Source organism: Hipposideros armiger, unplaced genomic scaffold, assembly GCF_001890085.2.
Source record: "Hipposideros armiger isolate ML-2016 unplaced genomic scaffold, ASM189008v1 scaffold_25, whole genome shotgun sequence".
Taxonomy (NCBI): Eukaryota; Metazoa; Chordata; class Mammalia; order Chiroptera; family Hipposideridae; genus Hipposideros; species Hipposideros armiger.
Genome location: NW_017731375.1, coordinates 2,663,603 through 2,675,622, shown reverse-complemented (window position 1 = coordinate 2,675,622; position 12,020 = coordinate 2,663,603). Strand labels below are relative to the sequence as shown.

Genomic DNA, 12,020 nt, shown 5'->3' with positions numbered 1-12,020 from the left:
CGGGCCACCTCCAGCTGCTCCACCTCGCCCTGCGCCCACTTCCGGGGGCTGATAAAGTGCATCTCCTTTAGCAGCTCCTCTTTCTCATTGATGAGGATCAGCCGGTCCCTCTCCGAGTCCAGCACTCCAGGCCAGGCCTCACTGTCCAGTTTGGCCAGCTGAATCTTCAGGTTGGCGATCCTGTGGGCCGAGAAGGTGAGCGTGAATGGTGTGCCCATGGCACTGCGGGAGCGGAGTTCCCGACTGCGTGTCCAAGGTTTTGAGGTATGAGGAGCCATGACAGCCTTGGAGTGACTTGACAGTTACTGGCCTCCTTGCATCTCAAGGAACACATTGTTATCTAACAGACTCATGTGGTGCTTGCCATGTGCCAATAGTGAGGACACTGCACGGACGGGGTAGACACAAACCAGGCCATGTCCTTGCCCTGGGGGAAACTGAGCCTGGCGGTATACAAAGCTGGATTCAGCACTAGGCAATAGCCTCTTACCACTCACTCTGTGACCCTGGACAAGTCACACCATCTCTCTGAGGGGAGTCACACAAGCTCTTTCGTCGGTTATGAGTGAAAGCTTAATGACACAATCCACAAATGCTCAAAGCACAGTACTTGGCACATAGTAAGCACTCAATAAATGCTTCTGCTGCCTCTGTTGTTATTATCTGGTTTGACTGTTTATCGGGTGTTGAACATCGGGCAAACTCCATGAGCTTCACAGATAAGAAAACAATTGTTCACGCTTTGGAACTGTGAAAATGAGCAAAAATGTATCCAGCATGTCAGGGACATAACAGGGGCTAAGCCGGTGGCAGTCATGGGCCCTACTGCATCGACAGCAAATATTGCAGCTGCTAACTATGTGTCCCCAGTTCAAAGTGGCGGCAGCAGTGTGAGCAACTGTGGATTTGGAGCCAGAGGCCTTGAGATAGAGTCCTGGCTCTGGCCTTCTTGACAAAAGGGAACTTTTGTTAAGAAATCACTTTGGTATCACGGGCTTCCAGCACAGTGCCTGGAACACTGCAGGCACTTAATCAATGTTAAAGGAGGGAGCTGGGAACCCTATCCCTTAACTGCTTTGACACTCAGTATCCGCATCTGTAAGGTGGGGATAATAATGGTACCTGCAAGATGGGTTATGAGGACCAAGTGAGAACCTTATCGTTAAGAGCTCTTTATATACTGCCAAGTGCTTTTATTTACTTATTTTGTATTTTGTTTAATTAATTAATTAATTTATTTATTATGTATTTTTAAAGATTTTATTGGGGAATTGGAGGAGGGGAACAGTGTTGGGGAATTGGGGAAGGGCACCAGCCAAGTGTTGTTCTTCAATCTGCGTTATGGAGGACGCCTGTCGCCATCTGGCTGCCCGTCGGCAGCTTGTGGCTTCTAAACTCAAGGTGCTGTGTTCAATCTTAGTTGCGGATGGGCGTAGCCACCATCCTATGTGGAAGTCGAACCAGCAGCCTTGTTAAGAGTGCATGCTCTATCCACTGAGCCATCTGGGCGGCAGCTCAGCTCAAGGTGCCGAGTTCAGTCTTAGTTGCAGGTGGGCATAGCCCACCATCGAACAGGCAGTCTTGTTGTTTCACCAGCTGAGCCATCCTGCCACCTGTTGGCAGCTCAGTGGCAGCTCAGCTCGGGCGCAGCGTCACTGGCCCATGTGGGAATCGAATCAGCGGCCCTGTTGCTCAGAGCTCGCGCTCTTAAGCCAACTCTTAACCAACTGAGCCACTTGGCCAACCCTGCCAAGTGCTTTTAGGTAGTAGGTATGGTTATTGTTGGGCCAAATTAAGATTCATAGTATGATTAAGAGTACTAACACAAATATCTAAAAGCAGTCATGTGATCCTTTAGGATTTAGTCTTTCCAAAGTGCTTTCAGCTACCATGTCCTAGCCTTAGCCCGCTCCCAGGGGAGGGGGTAAGACCTGGTGGTTAATCCTCTTGGACAGATGTCCAGAGAAGACACGGCTCACTCAAGCCTGCGAGTCATCAGCATGGCCATGAGGTGTTGAGAGCCCACGCCTCTGGACTCCCAGTTTGATCATATGTGCAGACAACGTGGCCCAACTATTAGTTTAAGAAAACACTGCTGGAGACAAGATCTCCATGTTGTGTAGTGAAAATTCCATACAGAGAGACACGGCTAGGTTTGCTCATTTCCCAGCCAAGTGTCTCAGCAGGGATTCTTAGAGTTAATTAATTTAGACTCCATATTCACATATATAGCAATCCATCAAGACGGGCTTTGGAACAACTTCATAGCTGCTGTTCCCCAGCTGCTTTGAGAATAGAGTCGTATGGCCGGGTCTGGCAGGGGCTCCATTACACGTGGGGCGTTGAAGGGGTGATTGATGCTTTCTTGGATGTTCTTTCTAGTAGCACTTTCTCTACGCCAGTGCTCCTTAAACTCAGGGCCATATAGTCTTTGGAACATCTGATGAAAACTACTAGACTCACTCCGCAGAAATGCATATGCGACGAAGCTTGGCATACAGTGACCAGACCTTGCATTACAGCCATCAGCCCTCCCTCCGTCAAGTCCTACAGCCTCTGCCTTCCATTTCAGCAGGCTGCTCTGTCCCTTACTAGCTTGGGGGTGGGGGCAGTGGACAAAGCTGCATAAAGGCAGATAAGCCAGGATGAAATGAGATGAGAAGTGATGCAGCTTCTTTCTGTGATGAGGTTAATGGCTCCACCCCAGAGGGAAGATTCCAACCCTTTAGTCTCTGCAGATCTGATCACCTAAGACAGGCATTGCTGCAGGCTGGAACAGGTCTAGGGTTCACAGTGGTCCCCTTCAGAGGGGACAAGTGGCTGTCCAAGTGCAGAAGGCCTGTTGTTTTGCTGGGCCTCTAGGGGGAGCTGAAATGGTGCACAGGACATGTTTTTTTCTACCTGATCAGTATCCAATTGTTCCTTCTGTTGTTAATATTCCAAGTTTTCTTTGGGAAATCACTCCTCCCATATTTTTAAGTCTACTGGTTCCCACAAAGCTGACTTCAATCTCCCTCCTAGATAAGAGTTGGGCGCATGACCTGTGCCTGAATGCCTGGACCTGCAGAGGATTCTAATTCCCCGCATCCTGCAACAATGATTGGTTTACTCAGAAGAGCCAGTTGAGTCTCCGCCCCCAAACTTGTTAAAACTGTTGGGAAAGGTAGGCATTCTTTCAGCTAGGGTTGCTAACCTGGGAGAAAGTCAGCTGAGAACTGCTAGGGGTCATCTTGCCACTTTGACAGGGAAGTCTGGCAACACAAAGGCAAGCAGAGTGGAGGAAGGGAGAGAGACCGAGTCTGTGTAATAGCATTTCCGTCCTTGGATCCAGCTGTGCCTGAAGCTACTTTACCCCAGTACTTTGCAGTTCAATAAGCCAAGAAATGCCTTTTTTTTTTTTTTTAGTTCCTCTAGTTTCTATCGAATTTCTATCATTGCTGCAAAGGGTTCTGCTGCTCACAGAGAGCTGAGCGAGGGGAGAGCTGGGCACTGCCACATTCCACCTGGCCTGGCTTCGCAGGTCCATGGGCCAGGCAACTTAGCCTAAGGAGGAATGGATGCAACATGTCTGATTTCATTCACCAGCACATTGCCCTGTGGTTCCCCTCCCAGTAAGCTGGTTCAGTGTCTAGGAAGATCATGAACTTGAAGGCAGATCATCCAAGGATTCAAATTTTGACTCTGCCACCTTAAAAGTCACAAAACATTTTGATCTTAGCTTTCTCCTCTCTAACATAAACATGATCTAAGCTATGCTCTAAGGCTGCTTTTAAAATTACATGAGACAATGCACATACAACTGTTTTTAGTACAATGCCTGGCCCATAACAGATGCTCTAAATACGTCAGCTTTGATTATTATTTTATTTGTGGCAGTGGAACTCGACTGCTTAGGAGTCTGTGAAGCCACAAAACATGTCAAGTCACTGGGGTCTCCACACAGTTTAAAAGCACAGCTTGCTCCCAGCTGGGCAGGAAACACTAAAGCGGGAAGGATCGTAGTGTTTTTAGCCTGTTGCTAAATGCCTAGTTGTGCTCCTTCAAACTAAACTGCACACAGGATCACTGGAAAACCCTGACTGTAGAAACTGAGGCTGGCAAGGGGAAAGATAACGAACTAGGCTCTGAGGTTTAAGAGATCTGGATTCAAAGCATAGCTCCATGTTTTATCTTATCTAAGTGTCCCTGGGTCAGTCACGTCCTCTCCTGAGTTTCAGAGAGGGTTAAAACATGAGGATTATAATATCTATCTTCATAACCTTTGTAGGATTAAACAAGACGAGGCATGTAAAAAGCCAGGCACAGCGCAGACCCTCTACAAGAGTAGTTATTATTATTATTATTAATTATTATTATTATTATTCTTGGAACCATCCCACCCCCGGTCCCCAGCCTCTCATTACCTTCTCTTCGCCTCTTCATATCGAAGGCACAATCTAACCTTCTCTGCCAACTGATTGTTGCTGCTGTTGCCGAACTGGAGGGAAGAATAAAGTCAGGAATTATATGGCTGTTGTGGCCAGTGCTGAGTTGGGTTTCAAGAACTCAGGAGAGACTTGACAGCTTGCGTGGGAAGTAGCTAAGAATATCCCCCAATTACTAAGCCGGCTGTGCAGATTGCAAGGAAGCTAGTGAGGCAAAAATTCTCCTTCCTTCAGGCCGTGGGAAGAGCCCCAAATGCAGACTTCAATCACGCCTAGACGAGAAGCCGAGGCCCCGAAATATCATCTTGCAGCCACAAATGGCTTGGAGCCCATTCAAGCCACAGAAGCATGGAGGACAGCTCGTCAGGAGGAAACAGGGACAGCCAATATACAAGGAAGCCATTCTGAGGGCACTGGGGACGGGCTCAACAGAAAAGTCAGGAGGCTGCAGTCAGGAGCGCAACACTGGGTGAGCGAGGAGAAGGTCCTAGAAGTGAACGGAGGCACACAGTTCCTTCACAAATACGTTGGCCCACAGGTGGCTCACAGATGCATACATGGGTGGTGTGGGAGAGGAGGGGGCAGCCCCGTTGGCCGTGCCAGTCTGACAAGAGCGGCGAGAAGCCGCAAGGCTCACCAAATCAGACGTAGACACAGCTTCTCTTCACAAGTGGGAACCCAACTATAGGAATCAGATAGGAATAGCATTTTAGCCGCGGAGGCTGGGAGAAGAGTTTGTTCAATGGCACCTGCTCTAGGAAAACAAAAGCTCTCCAAAAATAACAGCTTGCCACGGGTCAGTCCTACTCTTGGCTTTCTTGAGCTACGTCTGGACCGACTTGCACGATTCAATTTTATGACGAGACTGAGCTTTTCAACTGGGGGGTTCAGCAGCTGTCTGAAAGCTGCAGCATTGTTTGGGGATGAACAGGAGGGAAATATCCTGTTTTCCAGCTGCTGAAACCAAAACAGAACACTGCTGCAAAATGGTATGAAGGAAATCAGAGCAAGACCCTTGGTCCTTCAAGAACACTCTCTGTGCAATATCTAGAGACACAAGCACGTGGCCAGGCAACATTCAGGTTATGGAGTTAGTGCTGCTTTATCCTCACCCCATCATCTACTGTCATGCTGGGGCCAGGAGGTCTGCAAGAGAACGGAGCTCCAAGAGGCTGAGTTAGCAGCCAGCCCCAACCGAGAGCCACCAACCAGCTCCCCGGTTGAGGAACGAGAAGGCGGCCACCCATCGCAACAGCAGCTTCCCCAGGCTGGCCCCCAGCAGCGCGCACCGCATACTCACACTTCCCGAGATGTCTGTCTGTGAGCTCACGTCCAGGTACTGTTTCGGCAGCAGGAAACCGGAACTCTCCAGAGAGCTGCTGCTGGACCACAGGTCAGAGTGGGACCCTCTATCGGTGCGAAAGCCATCCTTCAGCATGGCAAGGCTCTGAAGGGGGGGAGGGCTGGGTGAGTGACACGCCTTCCTGGGAGGGAGCTCTGGGCCTGTCGCACTCCATGTGCCTTTCTCTCCACCTTTCGTAAGTTAGTAGGAACCCATGCTCATCTAGACATTCTACTCATCTTATAAAGAGTTAGCAGTGAGTGGGTACTTAGCAGGTGCCAGGCACTGTGCCAGGACCCTTCCAAGGGCGAACATGGTGTGGACGCTGGATCTGGAGTTACACTGTCTGAATTGGAACCCCTGCTCTGCTGGTTCCTAGCTGTGTGATCGGAGCTCGCTGATAAACCTCTCTGTGCCTCAGTTTCCTCTCCTGCAAAATGGGAACAATCACAGATCCTGCCTCACATGGCTACCATTCTGATTAAACAGGGTGACCGATGTAAAGCGTGAGTACATCCCATACTTGGGAACTGTCAGCTTTGCCACGATCTTATTTAAGCCTGACCATAGTAAGCCTGACCATAGTCCTGCCAGGAAAGACACGCGATTATCCCCATTTATCCATGAGGGAGCTGTGACATGGAGAAGCTGGCACTTGGCATAGCCAGGGTTTGGTCCTGGGCTATCTGACTTGAGACTCGGGGCTCTGAGCTGCTTGCTCATCGTGACAGGAACATGCCTTACTGTCTGCTCGGGCCTCGTCTCAATGCTCTCTCTGGGCTGCTGTTCTGGGCGGGAGCTTCGAAATGATTCTGTGACAGAGCATAAAGCTTCCTTCACCGAGTCATTTATAGCATCTCTGGGCCTCAGGATCCTAATCCACTGACGAGGATAATCGTATCTCAGAGGTCAGGGTGGCTCCTGGGAGAGGCAGTGAGATGGACACGGGTTGAGAGAAGGGGCTTCTGGGACAGGTGTTCATGGGTTTGTATTCTGGCTCTGCCACGTGCTCTCTGAGCTGAACAGTCTTTATCTGTATGATGGGGACAAAGCAGGTTGATATGAGGAATAAGTGAGGCGCATGCAAAGTGCTTGGCACAACTGCCTGGCACATTAAATCACATCTATTATCGGCTGTTCAGTTCCCGGCATAGAGTCAGAACACGCAATGAGACGCTTATAAAGATGCTACATTTTGATGTCAAGGTTAATGATGCTGAAACGCCTCCCTCCATTTGGTTCTTTGAAAAGTAAGCCCAGTGGCTCGAACTAGTGGCAAGGACATGGCCTTTGGGCTCAAGGGGTCCTGTTCCAACTCTGCCATTCACACTAGCTGCGTGACCGTAGGCAAGTCACTTCATGCTTCTGAACCTCCATTTCCTCCCCTATACAATGAGACTGAACGCTCAGGAGAACTAGGGATGAGAACTCAGGGATCTGTGCAGCATGTGGAAATAGCCTGCATGAGTCCTGGCACAGAGCAGCGTGCGGGAGAAATGGAGAAGGGGCCACGTCACGGGGACCCTCATACCTTAATGAGATCTTGCTTTTCCTTTTCTCCACAGGTGATGGCCTTTTTGATGGCTTTGGTCTCTCTTAAAACAGCCTGAGCTTCATCCAGCTTGTAGCTGCCTTGAGCATCGGACATTTTCTTATCGATTCTAGGAGAGAGTCAACGGGAAAAGTCAGACAAAGATGGGACGAGAGATGGGGTTTCCCCAGGGGGAAAGCACAGGCCACAGTGCTCCATTCCCTCAAGAAGTCTCCTCTCTGTCCTGCCTATGGGACGAGACACAGAAGGACCCTGTTAAATTGCAAATGTCCCATAGTGCGGGGTGGCAGAAGCAATACCGCTCTTGAGGTCAAGGATCCTCTCAGTGTCAGCTCTTACAGGAAGCTTTCCGTGATTACCTCCCTGGGTCCTCCAGGCAGGGCTAGGTGTTCCCATAACACATTGCACATAGATGCGACACTGAACTCACTACGTTGTGTTATAATTAATAATTTATGTGGCAGTGTCCTTAACTTGACTCTGGCAGGCTTGAATATATTTGAGTAGTTTTAGTATGTGGCATAGACTAGTTCTTTAATCTCTCACCCTCAGAACTCTTGATATTTGAGGCTGGATTAGTCTCTGTTGTGGGGGGAGGGGGCCGTCCTGTATTGTAGGATGTTTAGTGTCACCCCCGGCCTCTTCCCACTAGATGCCAGTAGCATCTTGATCCCAAGTTGTGACAACCCAAAAGGCTTCCATACTGTGCCTAATGTCGTCTGGGGGAGAGGAGCAAAATTACCCTCTTCAATAAACGTGAGTGGAGTTGACAACACAATGAAAGAAAGCTTAGAAGGATGAAACGCCCCCAGACCTACCACTTCATAATGTGATACCACAAGGAGCCTCAGTTTCTCCCTCTAAAATAAGCTGGATAATGTTGTCTGCCCCGCCTATGTCAACAGAGCTGTTAGGAACGGGCACGTGGGATACAGGATGGAAAGTCGTGTGGTGAACTGGGAAGTACTAGACAAAAGTAAGGGATTCAAATACTTCCAGCCGGGAGCACTCATTGACTCATCGGGGTCCTGCACAGGCTCATTTTGATGGGGAGGGGAAGGAAAAAAAAAAGTTGAGGATCGTGGTGTTTCCTGAGGGTCAGATCAAACCAAACACGGTGGATCCCAACCCTCTGGGGATAGGAGGGCTGTGGTGTGCAAAGGGTCTGAGGGCAGAGAAGAATTTTAACTGCTTCGCACTTTCGCCCACGGAGAAGTCTGAGGTTTCAGTTCCAGGTGGAGAAAAGGAAGTTTTACAGTCTGAGGGAACACCACAAACCCATTATTTCAGGATGAACTGCTCAGAGGCATTTCTCTCTGGTTTCCTGCTAGAGGCCAAATTGTCCTGGGCTAAAAATAACCTGAGTGGGGAATCACTGGCGGGGAGCAGGTTTTCATCCTGGTCTCATCGTCTTAGCCTCTGAGCAAGAGTGGAAGAGGGAGAGAAGGAGGGAGAGAGGGAGGGACCACCGCCTCAGCACAGCCCTCCCCCTTCCCTGCCCTTCCGTTATTTCAGCCTCTGTGGAGAGAATACAAAGCCCCATTTATGTCTCCCCACTAAAAATAGCCTGTCTATTCCTTTCGAGGACTTGGGCCTGGGCAAGCCTGCCAGGTCAGCGAAGACTGGTCTCAGATTTAGTTTGAGAAATTAGTCTAAAGGGAGCTTTCCCCAGCGGAGGCCTGCCCAAGATGCCCCGCGGACGGGAGGATTCCTGTTAGCGCATGTGCAGGGCTGGAGGAGGCCCTGTCCCAAATGGGGGTGCGGGTGGGGTGCAGGGGAGACACTGTTTCCTGGAGTATATGCAGGGGCTGGGGGCTCTGGGGAGGGGACTGTGCCCAGCTGCCCTCTGCCAACAGGGTGAGGATGGCTTTGAATCCTCAGTAGGAGGAGACAGAAGCGGTCTGTCTCCGGGCCTCCGGCTCCTCAGACAGCCTCTACCTGATTTCTCTCAGGAACCTTAGCAACCCCAGTTCTGGAATTTGGCTCTCGAGAGGGAACACTCTGGGGATTGGGGTGGGGGGAGGGGAACAAAGGGTCACTATTATGTGCTCAGTGAATGAATCTTTTTTTTTTTTTAAGGGAAAAGAAAAGTTGTGTGGTTGTGGGGGGGAGGGGGGTACATGTGTTTTAGGATTTCCAAATTACACAGCTGTCCTTTCTCTCAGCACACCAGAGATTCACACGCCTGGTCGCCAGAGGACAACCACAGACAAGCAAGGCAAAGGCTCTGATGGCAGCCAGCTCCTCTCGCTCTTGTCCGGGCAACTCTCCTCTGGGCAGGGCGGCGTGGGGGACATGCAGAAAGATACCACGCTGCCATCCTCCCACGGGGGTGATGTGCCAAGTCTCAACTCTTTCCTATTTACACGGGCTCGAGGCGGCTGGCAGGCCCAAATCCCCAGCTTTCGACTGCATTTTTCAGGCTCCTCTAAGAAGTACCCTTCAGTCCTCAACCTGTTTTCTTTTGAAAACGGGGGTTGGTGACCATGAACTGAACAAACGGATACGTTCCCCTTACCCCGTGTAACGCAAAGAAGGGAGGACAGGAAGTAGAAGTGACTGCATTGTCCCCTACTAGACTCTGAAAAGGAGCCCAAGCGAGACAAAGGATGGCAAAGGGGCCTTACGCTTTCTGGATGGAGAGGGGGTTACCTGGGATGATGCTGGGGGGAGAGGTATTAGGAAACAAGCCCCAATATTCAACAGTGCTGGGTTCAAATCCCAGCTCTGGCACTTACTAGCTGGGGGGCCTTGGGTATATTTCCGACCCCATCAGTGCCTCATCTATAAAATGGGTCAGAACAAAAACTTCTCTTAACAGGGTAGAGGCAATGACATGAGGTAATAACTGAGGCACAGTGCTCACGCAGCACGGCCTCTAGCGCAGGGCAGACATTTAGCTCATCCGAGTTCCTTCTCAAGGTCAAGCAGGCAGCTAGCTAGAGGTCATCCACTCCCCTGATCCGCACTGGGCTCGCCCTACGGGCCAGGCACCGGCACACAGTGGATGCAGCTTTTCCAACTCGAACTTGACAATGACTGATTTTTCATTGTCAAGTGAAACTGAAGCTCAGAGGTTCCAGGAAACACACTGGAGCCCAAGCCATCTCCCCTTGAGGCTACCGTCTGAAGCCCCTATGCCAAGGTGTGCATTAAAGCAGAAGTTCCCCCCGCGAACTGAACACGGGCGCCGGCTTCCGGCTGGGGAGCGTGGGCACCCGGAGCTGCGGCGGTCTTCCTTATCTGGGCTGATATCAAACGTTGGGGTGGGAGGAGGGAAGGAATCAAAAGGAGGCTTGTCTTTGGGGTTTCAGCTCAGTTTACCAAACGACAAGAATTTTCAATGCTGCTACAGGGCGACAAAGTGGTAAAACAGGTTTGTGGTGGCTCAGAGAATAATGGGAAATGTTCTCACCAGAAGCTCCTGAGGACTGCAGGAAGGGGGCGGAGGGGAGGGGAGGGCGCTGCGGTAAGATGATGCCACCCAGGAGTGAACAGCCTGAAACTACGCGCTCACAAGCTGCTCCACTGCGAGCGAAGTGGAGGACTGGGGAGGCCGCGTGCTTTACATGTCAAAAATAAGCGTTTGCTAAGCTCACCTTGTTGCCCACAGCTGTCCTTGGCAGCACTAGAGATCAGTGAGAAAAATAAAGCACGATCCCTTTATGAGATTAGAATCCGGTTTGAGACAGGATTGAGTGTGTGTCTATCTGTATGTAAATAACATACATCTCTATAAGCACATTATGTATAAAACCATAATTTGTAGTGATTTATAATACAGAAATGTATTAACACGCAATCTATACTACCAAGCCACACTTTCCTATACCTTGTGGGGGATTCACGGTGGTTCACCCCAGGTTCTGGGGACTTGGGGGTGGAAAGATGTGAGTAAGAACAAACCGACCCCTCAACTGGTGGTGAAAGTTCCCTCAATTCATTGGGCTTGGGGCTTGACATCGAAAGGCTTGGGCTGTGGCCTCAGGGTGGTAGAAGGCGATTTGAGGTTCAGAGGATGAGGAAAAGGTGCAATCAGGAAGAGACAAAAGGGAAGTGACTATGGAAGCTGCTGTCTGTACAGATGTGACCTCCCTGGGAATCTCAGAGAGATGTCCCTGGGTACAGAGAATGTCCTACTGGATGTCCTCCTCGGAGCTGCCAAGACCAGGCACCTTTGTCATGACTGTCCCATGAGCCCATCAGATACACGGAACGTGACGCAGTGCGTAAGGCTTGCTTATACGTGTCATTAATACCAATAGTAAGCTAATCCTTCCTGAGCATTTACTATGTGACTCAGTTTCCTCATCGACAAAATGGAGTTAGCTAAAAGAACAGTTCTGAGGGAGTTGCAATGAGGATCAAACGAGGTCACCCAGGCAGAAACACGGAAAGTGCTTCCTGGCAGGGAGTGACTGCTCTGAGCTAGTACAACCACGACAACAGTGCATGTGGCTGCTCTCAAGAAACCACAGAGCTGCATCTTGCTTGGCTGCAAGTCAGCTTCTGAAAGTGAAAATTATGTTCGGCCTGAGTTATCCTGGAAACGCCGTAAGTCACCATCAAATCCTCTTCGAGTCCTTTGTTTGCTGTGGGAGAGACGCTTGCTAACTTCCGTGGAGCACACCAGAGGATGTCGCTGCTCGGTTTTAGGGGCCGAGGAAAAAAGGGCTTGTTTTGTTGGTGTGCCTGTGAGATT

The 12,020-nt window shown here is 50.1% G+C and overlaps 1 protein-coding gene across 1 annotated transcript in view; it reads right to left on the bottom strand.

The window, feature by feature from the left end:
• The window catches only part of WWC1 (WW and C2 domain containing 1), a 100,577-nt gene that overhangs the window by 42,338 nt on the left and 46,219 nt on the right, over nucleotides 1-12,020 (bottom strand). Inside the window, exons 6-9 of the mRNA XM_019635931.1 lie at nucleotides 7,298-7,427; nucleotides 5,725-5,871; nucleotides 4,404-4,477; nucleotides 9-180 (exon numbers count right to left, since the gene is read on the bottom strand). Coding sequence (XP_019491476.1) covers nucleotides 9-180; nucleotides 4,404-4,477; nucleotides 5,725-5,871; nucleotides 7,298-7,427 — 523 coding nt within the window. The remainder of the gene's footprint in view (nucleotides 1-8; nucleotides 181-4,403; nucleotides 4,478-5,724; nucleotides 5,872-7,297; nucleotides 7,428-12,020) is intronic.